The 13,783-nt window shown below is 43.3% G+C and overlaps 1 protein-coding gene across 4 annotated transcripts in view; it reads left to right on the top strand.

Moving 5' to 3' along the window:
* Positions 1 to 13,783, top strand: part of BCR (breakpoint cluster region) — a 94,436-nt gene that overhangs the window by 80,382 nt on the left and 271 nt on the right. For all 4 annotated transcript variants that reach the window (XM_009700808.1, XM_009700807.1, XM_009700810.1 and 1 more), the window contains 8 exons: positions 149 to 246; positions 929 to 1,060; positions 8,298 to 8,357; positions 8,493 to 8,602; positions 9,448 to 9,587; positions 11,084 to 11,218; positions 11,844 to 11,949; positions 12,999 to 13,161. In XM_009700808.1, coding sequence (XP_009699110.1) covers positions 149 to 246; positions 929 to 1,060; positions 8,298 to 8,357; positions 8,493 to 8,602; positions 9,448 to 9,587; positions 11,084 to 11,218; positions 11,844 to 11,949; positions 12,999 to 13,161 — 944 coding nt within the window. The remainder of the gene's footprint in view (positions 1 to 148; positions 247 to 928; positions 1,061 to 8,297; positions 8,358 to 8,492; positions 8,603 to 9,447; positions 9,588 to 11,083; positions 11,219 to 11,843; positions 11,950 to 12,998; positions 13,162 to 13,783) is intronic.

Below are 13,783 nucleotides of genomic sequence, written 5' to 3'. Positions count from 1 at the left end.
GATCCAAATGATGAGATTTGTGCTGCATAGTGCTACTGGTACTAATACAAAGAAGATGCAAATGGAGACACACCCTAAAAGTGTTTAATGCAAGTTAGGAGATTTGAGAAATTTTTAAAAAGTTTCTGTCCCTGTTTCCCCTCCTCAGATTTGTACTGCACATTAGAGGTGGATTCTTTTGGGTATTTCGTGAACAAGGCTAAAACTAGAGTTTACAGAGACACCACGGAGCCCAACTGGAATGAGGTAGGTGGGATTTTTGTTAATGTGACTTGCTCCATGTGCCAAACATCAACACACAATGGACAGAAAACTCACAAATGGAAGAATTTGCTGCAAGCTCAGCGCTTGTGCTGCATATGCTGCCTCTCGGAAAACACTTTTATGCCAGGTTCATTTGGCTGTCAGGGCTTGCTGAAGATTTTCTCTTGGATTAGCTATAGTTAAACAAACTTTTCAGTACAAATGAGTCTTGTCCAGCATTTCATCATTTAAACAGATGAAAGTTTGATTATTTTTTTAAAGACACAAGTGAAAATATGTTGAAGAAGAAGGTGGTTTTGTTTATCTGTTGTGAGGGAGAGAAATTAGCTACAGACATTTTGCCAGTTTACAGCCAACTCAAACCTGCTGGGGAGCAAAATGAAATACAAGGAAGGTGGATGAATTTGTTTCTTTGGATGATGCTTTGCTGAAACTTGGTGAAACCTGACTAAGGAGTCAACCATCTTAGTTTCTGATTTGACCACCTTACATATATAAAATACAATTTCAGTTTATTTCTAGACCAGCTCCGTTAGGGAGGAAGTTTTGGTCGGTCCTTAAGTGCTCCCTCCTGATGAGTTTTAAGGAGACTGTATTGATTATTAAAAGATTAGTGTCCTGCTGTGGTGTGTTCATTGCTCTTTCCTTTCCTGCTGCCCTGCAGGAGTTTGAGATTGAGCTGGAGGGCTCACAAACTCTGCGGATTTTGTGCTATGAAAAGTGCTACAACAAAACCAAGCTCACCAAAGAGGATGGAGAGAGCACAGACCGCATAATGGGCAAAGGACAGATCCAGGTAAGACGGTGCTTAACTCATGCCTGCTACCCTTAGTGCAAAACATAACAGGACTTTTGATTCCTGGAGTGCACCAGGGAATTTTTTTTCTGCCTTCTGATTGTCTCAGCATTGGAGATTTTTCTCCAGATAGTGAGGTATACAGGGTGATTCACAGGCGGGAAGTCGACAGCTTTTTCCCCTCTTGCCTTGTCCCCTATGCCTACTTCAGTACCCTTATGGAATAGATGCTTTTTCCTAAAAATTTATGTTTTGATCTCTGATTTATCTGTTAACTTCAAAACTTCCAACACAGTGTATAGGAGCTGCATTGTCACTGAGCCCTGGGCACTGCTGAGCATGCTTCATTTGTGACAAAAGAGGAAGCAGTGAATATGCTATCCCTTCTGTAAATCATGTGGAAGAAATGCTACCTTCTTTATGTGCTGGGAGTTGATTAATGTGATAGCAAGGCCTTGGAGGACAGGCTTATTGTCCTGATAACTGCCGTGTCCAGAGTATAGTGTCCATGACAGCAGGCTGCATCTGAGAGAGATTTCCACCGCTGAGAATCAGCATGGGACACTTTATCTATGTGACAAATTTCTAATACAATAGGGGAGGTGATGAGATGATTGCAAAGGGGTGCTGCTCTTGGGGAGCTGCTGTGTGATAAAGCACTAAAGATCCTTGCAGGAGAAATTGGACCATCAGTGGAAGATGACATGGAGAACATATGTTCTCCATCTTCTTCTAGTTTGTTGCACTGTCTGCCCACAGCTTTAGGAGGGTGTTTAAACATTTGCTCTGAGGATACGTTGTTTGTGTTGTACTGGCTGTTGTACAGAGCAGAGACCCTGCCCAGATACCTTTTTCTTTCTGGCATGCTGAAAAATACCACCAGTTCTTCTCCATTTATGTTTGACTCTTCATCACTCCATGGATGGCAGCTTTCTCCAACATTTGAGTGATGGTCACACAGGCCGAGGCCATTTGTGGGATTTCAGAAACAGCTCTGAGAGTGGCCTGCAGGATCATATCTCTAGAATGAGTTTCATTAGGCCTATTCCTTTCCCACCCTCCTTGCAGCCCTGAGGCTGCCATGCTGTTTTCAGGGAAAGCCTTTATCGCCAAACACTTTTGATTAACATGCAAAAGTTGCATTCTGTTGTATCATAAAAAGCAAATGCAAAAGATCTCTTATTTTCAGTAAATCCCCCTTGCAATTTATGAAGAAACTTGGTGAACTCCCAGAACATAATTCTCTGTGATTTCTGTCCCATCACACAATTTCTTAACACTATTGAACTGCAAAGAGAAGTTGTAAGAGAGTCTGGTAAGATTTTGGGTTAATAAGAATTATTAAAGGTCTTTATTTTGGTTTAGTTTTATCTTTAAAGCAAACACCATTTCTCTATTAAGAAATCATAATAATGCAGCAACAAAATCAAATTACAACCCGTACCTGGAGGTTAGATGTATTAGTGCTGTCAGCATCTTTTCCAATCACTAGTTTTATAGTCATTTTCTTTCAGGATTTTCCCAGGAGATTTTACGTTGAATTCTGTTTACTTTAGAGTTGCTAGAGTACCTAGGGCTTTCTGTTTTGTTGTTGTTGCATTGTCATTATTCAGCCAAAGTCTGTCTTGTGTAAAGGCAAGGTTTGTGAAGTTGGATGAATTTTGTTTTTTTTTTTTCTAAATTCCATTTAGTTAAAAACTCTGGGAAGATCAAGAATCGTGTCTGCATCCTCCTGCTGATAAAAACAGGGAGATTTCTGTGTTGGCTAAATCGCAATGTATTGTTAAGCCATGTATTATTGTAAGTCTGCAACTTCCCACTACTGGGATTTCTGACTCACCAAATTCTCTGAGCTGCAGTGATGAAGACAATGTATCAAGGAGACGAGGACTGTTTTGGCTGTGAAATGTTTATTAAATCTCTCCGTTACATAATGGCGCTGGAGGAAGGAAGACTGGAAATTGGTCCATGTAGTCACAAGCTTCCAAGAATGGGCAGCAGTTTTTATAGCTCCCATTGCTCATATTTTCTTTTCCTATGGAATATTTTATTTACCTGTTTTTATAGCCACATGCAAGAGTTTTGTTGCTTGCCAACTTGAAAGTTTTATCCCTGAAAAATAAAACCACAAGGTTTTAATATGGGAGAACCTCCTGTAAGTGTAGAAGTGAAGTCCTCATCGGAGTTTCTGGGAATGGCAGCACTGGATGTGCAGTGTTTAACTAGCTGGCACACATGGTTGGGGGCTTCTATTACATCTCAGGCAAGAGAAGTACAGGGAGAAGGTGCCTTTCCTGGGTACACTGTGAAACTGAAATTATTGGGGGGCTTGGGGGAGGCAGAAATGGACATCATCATACAGGAGGAAACACGAGGCTTAGTTCAGTTGTAAGCATCAGCTCCCATCAGCTCCTCTCATTTTGAACTCTCCCCCCCGCCCCCTTCTGTTGTTACCTTGCAGTCCATCTTTGGCACTTGGGATGCTAACCCTTTTGCTCTTTGAATTTTGCACTTCATGTGGCAGGCGCATCCACGTTTTTGAGTGCAGCAGCCTTTTGTTTGGTCCTCAGACTCTGCATCTAAGTGGGCACATATGTTGGCAAAACTGGCTTCTGCCTTGGGAACAGATTGCATGAGTAAACTGATATTTCATCCTGTGATCCATCTCCTCCAGTTCATGCTTCCTAGAAATGCTGTTTCCTTTGGGTTTTTTTCTGTTTCTTTCTGCATGATCAGCTCAGGCAAACCATTTCCTTCTCCCTCACAGCAGTGCTGGAAAATCAGAGAGGATATGACCTTAGATCAGTCATTCTGTGGTAGCGGCACAACACGATTCCTCTGTTGCCATGCAAAACACTCTTATCTGCTTAATTATCTGAGATGTCTCATAGCAGTGCACATGGCTATTTCAGACATCTAGGTTGTTTTCCATGTAAAACAGATTGTCACATGCTGTACCTCCCAAGTGTCAACTCAGAAAACCTTTTACACACTCGAGTTCATTTAAACGGTTTGCTCATGCGGAACAGTATCCCAGCAATGAAAACAGGGTGGAAATGAAGAAGGCAATGGGTCATGTCTAAAGGGTGATGTTGGGAAAGATTAACATGTCAGTGGGGAGCTTTGAGAAGAACGGGGTTATGGCTGGACTGGGAGTTTCCAGCAGCAGTGAGACTCTGACAACATGTACGTCACATCAGTTACAATTAAAAACTGATGGAGTGTGAAGGTGCCAGGGAGATTTAATAAAGGGAGGAAGTAATGTCAATAAATAGCATAAAATACACTAACCTTAAGGTTGCCTCAGTCTTTGCTCCCAGGCATTTCATTTCCACTGATGCTTCTTCGTTTTTTCCTCTTTCTGCATGTTTTATTTTCTCTCCTGGGGTAAAAAAAAAAATAATCATCAAACTCTTTGTGGTGGTTTCCTAAGGCAGAACACAGACACCCTTCTTCTTAATGCCTGGCTTGCATTTGCCATTGACCAGCATCCTCAGTTTGCCTTTTTCCTAGGTCCTCACCACTTGGTGTTCTACGCACTCAGCCTCTACTGACTGCTATACACTAATTTTCTGTCTTAATTCAGTGCTAAGCTGCTGCGAGGGCCAGAGGCTTGCGTTCGGAAATCCCTGTGGTGCTGAGCTGCTTTGTTCTATTGTGTTTTGTGCAGCATACAGAGGGGCATTTGCTTGATTCATTATTGAATTTGGGGCTGTAGCTTGCCACTGCAAATGCCAAAGAATAGGCCACAAGGGGATGGGAGTTGCTGGGGGAGTAGACAAACTGGTTGGTTTGTATTTTTCCTGTGCAGTATGCACTTTTGCTGGGGACTGTGCAAACAAGCCCGTGAGATACAGTTTTTGAGGGTTTTAGCAGGTCTGTCCTATTTGCATAGGTCATGGAAACAACACAATTTTTCATAGTTTCAGTGGAGATGGCACAGGTCCTTTTGTCACTCAAACCAAGCAGTTGTTTGAAGGAAATGTTTAGAGGTGCAGTAAATTTCACTGTCAATTTAATGCAAAGGTAGCCATTTCACAGTGCCTCCCCTGCTTGAGCTGGCAAGGCAGACACTATGTGCTTGCTCGCTCGGAGCTGCCTCCTTTTGGCACTCTGTCTGTAGATTGCGTGTTCCTTCTTCCAGGTCATTGATCTCCAAATCAGGCCAGAAGACAGCACGACCCCATTTGTCACAGGCCCTCTCTGTGCTGGAGCATCACACTCACTCACTCTCTCTGTCTTCAGTTGGCTTTGTAACCTATCTGCTTGAGCTGCCCTTTCCCTGCATTGCTCTTGCTGGCCTTAGAAGGTCAGTCATCTGTAGGGTCCAGGACTGAGAGCCTGCGCAAAGTCTAAATGATGTTCTTAGTTTCCCGTTGACTTTGCTATTTCCTACTTTTTCAGACTGTTAGACCTGATCTTCCTGTCTCGTTCAGTGTTGCTCAGAGCTTATTCAAGCTTTGCTCTTTTGTTAGCTTCTATCATTTCACTTTGTTATTTATAAACCACCTGGGGGGGGATTTTTTTTTTCTATTTTTTTTAATTGCTGTTGTTATTGCCAGTGATTTATGCAGGGTTGGCTCAGGTAAGCCAGACCCGCTCCCTGGTGCTTGTTCTCCCTCGCTGTCTCCATTCCATACAAGCTTTTCTCCAAACAGCAGGTGGGGAGTGTGGGGGTCCTGCCAGCCCTGCAACCGAGGTCAGAGATAAGGGAGCAAGAGGTAGCAGCAGGTACACTCGCAGTCCTTGCTCAGCTCCAGTAGTTACCCAGCGAGGAAGAGTCTCTGTGAGCTCTTAGCTCCAGCACACTGCTTTTGCTAGTCTTTGGCAGCCATGTGATATTCACTTTTGAGACAGAGTAGGACTTCGTTTGGCTTGTACTTTTTAACAGCTATTTACTTGCTTTGGTTTTGTACAGTGGTAGGAGTTCCCTGGTCATCACCGAGACATAACCAGTAATACCTGTTAGCTTAAATAAACTGTAACTGGACCCTGCTGGACTCTTCCTTTAATGTTTTTGGCAAGTACTCAAAACCCTCTTTCCTTTTCAGTCTTAAGCAATCTCTCCCTGCTATAAATAATATACTCTCAGTGACTCCATTCTAAAAGCATATGGAAAACTGCTTCCGAGCTGGAGCATAGGCTGTGACTCTGTCTATCAGCAGGGCCATTTTGGCAGCTTAACGAGATGACTATTTAGGCAGCTGGAGATCAAGCTTTCAGGAATACTAAGCATGTTTGCACTTCATAGGAAACCAGACACTTCAGAAATGGTTTCCTCTTGATTCTGGGAAAGAATGCAGTTGTTGAAAGAAACCAAACTTCCAGCACGGAAATTCAGGGAAGAACAGCTTAGATTCTGGCCAACTTGTAGGGACCTTGGCCAGCCGCACAGGCAGGGGCGGATCTGTCCCACCAGAGTTATAAGTAAACCCTCTTGGCAGCAGTCTGTTATTTGGGTTTGCTGAAGCACTGAAACTAAGCGCTGCTGCCCATTGGCCTCCTGGACCTTTGTGCAGTCCCAAAATGTGGGAGCTACTGGTTACTGACTATTCCTTACAAGAGGTCTTCAGGAATTTCTGCCAGAGTTGCACCTACAGGAACCGGTCCAATTCGACAGGAAAGCATGTGTGTGCTGGCAGCACCCCGCTGTGGGCTCACGTCCGTAACAAAGTGCGCAGAGATAAGGTTGGCCTGGCTTGCTTGTGTGTTGCTTCTTGGGGTCTCTGCAGGGTGAGCAATCAGGGAGAAACTTTTCTCTCTGCTGGTTGTCTTTTTTTGGGGCATGGGGAAGGGTGTGGGGGGACTTGTCACTGTAGCTGTCAGCGGCATTGGGCTAGTTTGATGATCTGAAAGAGGGCATGAGCATGACTGCATCTAAGATCTCCCAGAATATACTGCAGCTGCCATTGTTTCAACATTTACCTCTGCCTGTCGGAGAACTCTGCTTTTGCATGGGGTTCTGTGAGAGGGAGGAGCTGTGCTGCAGAAGTAGCTCTAGTTACCGAATGTCTTTTTGTTTGCTAACGACAGTAAACTCAAGACAGTCTGCTGCATTTGCCTCCCTCTGGTCTTACCGTGTTTCAGCGTTCGAGAGCCAAGTGTTACAAAGCCGTCTCAGGAGGCACCTTGTTTTGCAGTCTGCTTGCTTTGGCTGGTTCCAATTGCTGATAGAAGTCCCCATGCAGACAGCTCTTTTCTCTCTTTTGCCGGTCTAACTTGAGCTGAGTGCCCACTCTTCAGGTGTTCAGATATGTTTGGGCTCTCCCAGGCAGTACTGGACTTGCTGGGTGATGTTGAGGATTTGAGCCAGCTGCTCCCCAGCCTGACAACTGCCCACTTAAAAGAGATCAGGCAAAGCTGAAAATGAGAGATCAGGGCTTCGCATCAGAACTTATTTCTGTTTAATGAATTCTTGCAATAGCAGGGCCAGGTGTTCTTCCTGTGTCTGTGCTCAAATAGAAATGAAAAGGAATAGGCAGGCTGAAGGAGCACAACTTACCATGATTTCTGGGCTGATTTTTCTCCTTTTCTCCTCTGTCAGATCCTGACAGAGGTTTGGTTTGTTTAAAGTGACTTGTCTCTGTACAGATCACTCTTCTCTTCCTTGATCTTGCTATTAGGGTCATTATGTCTTTTGAATTCAGTGGAACATAGCCCTTCTTGGAAGCTATTTGCTTCATAGCCAAGAGCTATGAAGTTCTCCAGCCTGAGTTTTTATTTCAGGGCAGTAATTTCACACTCATCCAACCTCACCCGTCTCTAGAAAACTGCAGAGGGAGATAGTTCCCTCTATTTCAAATCAGAGTTATTTCAGAAATCTCTTCTCCCCTTCTCTGACTCCTAGCCCTGGGGGATGGGACAATTTGGCTGGCTGTTAATCTGCCTCTTGCGCTACAGCAATGAATGCAGTCTCTCTTTTGATGAAAGCTGAGGTTATTGGCTTTCAAACATTGATTTTGCTCGCTGAGGCATTGATTTGCCTTTGTTGTTGAGCAAACACTGCGTGCGTGTTGCTGGATTTTCCATGTGTATGAGTCCACATCAGCCCTGCTTAGAGAACCACACAGTATCTGAATATCCTGTTACCTGAACCCAAGGAAACCTTGGAATGTGTGTTTTCCTATGGAAAAGAAATAACCTGCTGAAAGTGGTAGTGCTCTGCTCACTTACAGAAGCCTTTCAGGCTACCTGATTTCTCTGTTCCTAGCTCATGGGTAACTTCTGTGTTTTTCAGCTGGACCCACAGGCATTGCAGGACAAAGATTGGCAACGCACAGTCATCTCAATGAATGGAGTAAGTACAGAAAACAGAAGTTGGAACTCCTCCTGTACCTCTCATGCTTTATTTCTTTGTTCTTCGTTGTGACATAGAGAAAAAAAAAAAGAAAAGAAAATGTTTGAAAAGTAATAGCTGTTCTCTTTTATTCAGGTTGAAGTGAAGCTGTCGGTGAAGTTTACCAGTCGGGAATTTAGTCTGAAAAGGATGCCGTCCCGAAAACAGACTGGGGTTTTTGGGGTCAAGATCGCTATTGTCACCAAGTGAGCTGATGGGTCACGTTTTCTCCCTGTTGTTTTGTAGAAAGCCAGCTGGCCAGTGGGTTGCACCTGTCTTTACCCCACTGAGGCATTTGTCAGTCCAGTCTGCTCCACTTGGGTAGTAGTGTAGATGGCTGTGGCTGCAGAAAGGAGATGCTGTACATTCTCTGAGCTTCATTTTTTGCAGGGGAAAAAAAAAAAAAAAAGAGTGTGCATGCAGGCTTTGAAACCCGGGGTGTTTACTTACAGCATATCATTTTTCTCAGTTCCGGAAATACCCCTTGCCCCTTTACTCTGTAGTTAGCTGACTTGGTCACAAATTTCCAGGGCCACTGAACAGTGATGTTTCCTTTCCGTAATCGGAAATGTTCAAGTTCTTTGGATCCTGTTGTATTATTTTAACCCCTGATCTTTTGTCAAGAATCGTTTGCCAGAAGAAACCTGTTTGTTCTGTTATAAAGTTTGGGAAGTGTGGTATTTCCTCCCTATGGAATTGCATTAATTTGAAAGCAGCAGTGTTGCTATGTATCCAAGGAGTGTTTGGGAATCTGCTGATTACCTGTGCAGTCACAGACTCTAGGGGCACTGGGACCCAGCCAGAAGCTCAAGTGCTCAGGGCAGCAGGAGAACAGCCAAAGCCGGGCTGAGACAGTCAGAAAGCCCTCTCCAGTTTTAAAAGGAGTTTTTCAGCTCAGTCTCGATTGCCTGCTCAGACTTTCTCACGCCCCATTTTCCAGAAGATGTTTGCACAGCAAAATGATGGGGGGATTTTAGCCAGCCTGGCCGGCTAGGGTAACAAGCATTGAGGGCGCAGGCTGTACTGAACTCTTCTGTCTGGCTTTCTTAAGGAGAGAGAGATCGAAGGTGCCTTACATAGTACGCCAGTGTGTGGAGGAGATAGAGCGGCGTGGAATGGAGGAGGTGGGCATCTACCGTGTCTCTGGGGTTGCAACTGATATCCAAGCTTTGAAAGCTGCTTTTGATGTCAGTAAGTATTTGTGTCTGATGTTTTGCTTTGTTCTGTGAGAACGCGCGTGAGCTCCCTGTCAGGTGGCTATGCTGTTTTTAATCTTATGTTCGTCAAGAAGCATTAAGAGATAGAGATTCTAGCACAAGGAAAATAATTTTAACCCTGGCTGCCTGTTTTATTAGTATTCTTCAGCTAGATATAACCCAAGACATACAAGGGGATGGATCCTTATACCAAATAATGCATTTGTTATTCTTGCCAGCAGACATGAAATGGTGAGTTTGCCTGCCTTGCCAAATCTTTGTAAATGGCAGACACCTTCCTAAGGGAAGGTGGCAGTAATCAGAAGTCGTAATTTCTTCACTGTTGTGAGGTCTCCAAATTAATAGAAGTCCTTGAAATTAAGAATGTTTTGTGAAAGGAAGCTAGTAAAAGAAATGTTCTAAGGTTGAATAGGGAGGGTGTTTACCAAACTGGAGTTGGGTGGTCAAGGCTCCTGAGTTCTCTTCTTAACTCTGTCTAGATTGATGTGCGCAGATTGTAAAATTAGATCATTTTGATTTACCTTTGTAAAGCTTTCTTTGATCTTGAGCAGAAGAGGGCTCTTTACTGGTGCTGCGTTCAAAAGAATGGCATGTATGTCCCAAAAGGCATCCAAGTTCAGGCAGATGAAACACCTCTAAATTGCTGAGGTACAAAAAGTGAAATTCTGCCCTACTTCCAGCCTCCATATGATGGCCCAAGGACTGCTCAAGCCACAGTCGAGCTCCCATTTTAACGTGAGCAGTCATGAGGTCTGTGCCAGGTGCTCAAAATCACCCTTCCTGTGCTTTTTCTTCACTTATTTTGTGAAATTTCTTGCTTCCTGTGTTTTCTTTTCAATCCCCCTAAGCTACCAAAACCATTGACTTATGAATCTTCACTAGTGCAAGTAAGGGTGTTTCACAATTTGAAAAACAACTTTTTTCATTTATATCAAACGCTGTTTTACAGTAAGCTTCATGAAACCAGAGGTGGCTCTGCTGGTTGGTTTGGGTTTTTTAGGGAAAGGGGGTGGTTTTATTCTTCAAATTGAAATGTGAGCCCTGAATTGCCTGCGTACTTTAGCTACACTCAGTGGGGAGTTAGACAGCCTCAGAGTCTCTTATTCTAAGTTGTTAAAGACAGGGAATTGGAATAACAACTGTTGTCACTAACAAAAGTTGAAATGCCTATAAATACAGTCAAGCGGGGCTAGTTCCAGATCAGGCTGAGGTCGCTGGTGCAGCATAACTAACCCTGGGTAGCATGAGGTTCCCTCTACTTGATTTAAAGCTATAAACAGTTTGCAGTCATTTGTGCAACACTTCTCAGTTGTCAGAAGGTAGCTCATTTAATGTGGAGAACTGCAAACTGGAAAACTCTCAGCTATTTGGGCAAAGACAAAGGATACACAGAAGAGAGCCAAAGCAAGAAAAAGAATGAATGCGAGGCCAGCAGCTTCTTTACCCTACTTCCCCTCTTCCCTCTTTCAGATAACAAGGACGTGTCAGTGATGATGAGCGAGATGGATGTTAATGCCATTGCAGGCACCTTGAAACTGTACTTCCGGGAACTGCCTGAACCCCTCTTTACAGACGAACTGTACCCCAACTTTGCTGAGGGCATTGGTAGGTAGCACCACAAATAACCCTTGATAATTGAAACTCTTCTGTAGGAGGCGGCTCCTAAAGCAATACAAACCCCAGATTTCTAGTGTTGGACGGAAGCCTGGAACAAGCTGTTGGGGAAGTGAAATGGAGCTCAGAAATGAGCGTTGGAATGACATCATCTTCCTTTGAGCTTGAATATGGGGAATTGCCATGCATTTTTGTAAGCTGAAAATGCCCAGGTTTCTGAAGGACGGGTTAGGAATAGAATGACAGCCTCCTTGTTGAAGCTGTGCATGCTGTCTGCCCCGTTCAGTCTTCCAGGGAAGCCCTCTCAGGGAGCGGGAGGGTATACCTTGTCTTATCTTGATGCAGGGGGAAAACATCATAATGGTTGAAAGTCTGAAGGCACTTGAACTACTTGAGAGAAAGGGTTCACTACGCACCTATGAAATAAAGGAAAGTGATCTTGTTGAGGTATTGATGTGCAACTCTGACCTTCCAGTCCATGTAGGACCAGTAATTACCAGGATGTAATTCCAGTCCATTCAGGACCATCCATATTTGTTGGTTTGGGAAGTTATGCAGTCAGTCAAATTCTTGTTCACTGCCTATGGTGATGTTTTGTCATTTTCTGTCTTTGTAGCACTTTCAGATCCTGTTGCAAAGGAAAGCTGTATGTTGAATCTATTGTTATCGCTTCCGGAACCCAACCTTGTGACATTCCTTTTCCTTTTGGACCATTTAAAAAGGTAATATGTGGATCCTTTAGACACGTATTTAATGTGTAAAGCGTCATTATTTTGAAAAGAGGAGCCTTTTGCTTGAGTTTGTGCTGAATCACCCAAATGAAGAAGCATTTCCTGATTTGCTGTGAATGCTCATCAAATAACTGTTGTCTTGTACTCACTTAGTGAGGCACTAAATCCTCAGTTCCATTCCCACTCGTAGTGAAAGGCTTGGAACTGGAAGAAAGGGGTAACAAAAGTCTCAAGGCTTATCTAGTGCAAATGCAAATTCCTGCAAATGCAGTATCCCTGCAAAACTGCACCTGCATCTGGATACAAAGATCAGGAAAGGTTTTAGTATAAATCATGAAGCTTTGGCTGTGTTTAAGGACTTGTGAGCCCTGTCTCAAAAGGTGTCTGCAATCTAACATGAGGTATTTCTAAAAATTCCAGCACTTTTGCTAACTGGAGTTCTTAGTTGCTTGCTTACGCTAATCTTTCCAATCTTGACTATGTCTTTGTAATATGGTTGTAACTGTGAAAAAGCATTTCCATGCATTTGATACTAATGCAATAAGCTTGCTTAATATGTGCACAATGTGTTAATTTACATCTGTATTTTGTACGTACCAGACACTGTCACTGGAGAGATGAAAGATAATCTTGTGACTGAGGTCCTGGATTAAAATCCAGGAAATTGGGGTTTTACTTGTGTTTCTGCTGCAGACTTTTCTGCCCTTGGGTAAATTTTTTAACCTTTGTGCCTCAGTTTCTCACTTATAAAATGGGGATGAAAAACATTCCTTTATTCCTGCCCTAGTTCTGCCTGTCCAGACAGTAAGCTGCAGTCCCATCCCCAAGTTTAAGCTGTGTCTGTAGAGTGCCTGGAGATTGTGGTTGTGTCAGATCAAGGTATTTGCTTAGATAAAAAGTTCATTTAGGCACATACGAAGAACGTGGTTGAATATATCTAAAACTTTTTACAAAAGGAATAAATATGGTTTCTTACTTAAGGACACTTCCAAACTCAGATATTTATAAAGATCTGCCTTGTTCATTGTTTCTCCTCCCAGGGTTGCTGAGAGGGAAAGCGTTAACAAGATGTCCCTGCATAATCTTGCAACTGTCTTTGGACCAACGCTGCTCAGACCTTCAGAGAAGGACAGTAAAATCCCTGCAAACCCAACCCAGCCTATCACAATGACTGATAGCTGGTCACTAGAAGTCATGTCCCAGGTAAAATCCGAAATGTGCTATGGTACCTTGTGAAGACAATATCTGGGAAACCGCAGTCCTCTAGCAAGGCCTGGTTCAGCCACCCTCCTGGGTTTTCATGACAGTTTTGGGTTTTTTTTTAAAAATATAAACAACTTTCACCTTTACACAGACATTTTAGACTGTAGAACTGTGTTTCTTCAGGCAGTTTAGTTTGCATGTGTACTAATCCAGCTTTTCATGAAAAATGTCAGTGTGCACGCGTCCTGCGTGTTTTGTGTTTGTGCATAGTAAGATTTTATTTTTTTTAAGAGCTGTATCACAGTGCCATATTGCTAGCCTGAGATAAACGGTCATCAGTGTTTTTCTGCGATGCTCCTCAACACTTAAACCACCTTCACTGATGCACAACAAATTCTTTGCTAAATTCAAATTTCTTTAGTCACTGCTGCCTTTTGAAGGCGATGCAGAGAATTCAAACACAGAGGCTGTGTTTGGCTGGTCAGGCTGGTTTGTACATTCTTGATTGAGTAATGGCAAATTAGAAATCAGATTTTTTTCAGTGCTGTGGAACACCACCACCGCTGGTATTCCCTGGAAGCTGAAAAGAGTGTCTCTGAAGCACTGCAAGTTTGAATATTCC

This window comes from Cariama cristata, unplaced genomic scaffold (assembly GCF_000690535.1).
Source record: "Cariama cristata isolate BGI_N322 unplaced genomic scaffold, ASM69053v1 scaffold14725, whole genome shotgun sequence".
NCBI lineage: Eukaryota > Metazoa > Chordata > Aves > Cariamiformes > Cariamidae > Cariama > Cariama cristata.
This window is presented reverse-complemented; position numbering and strand designations above follow the sequence as displayed.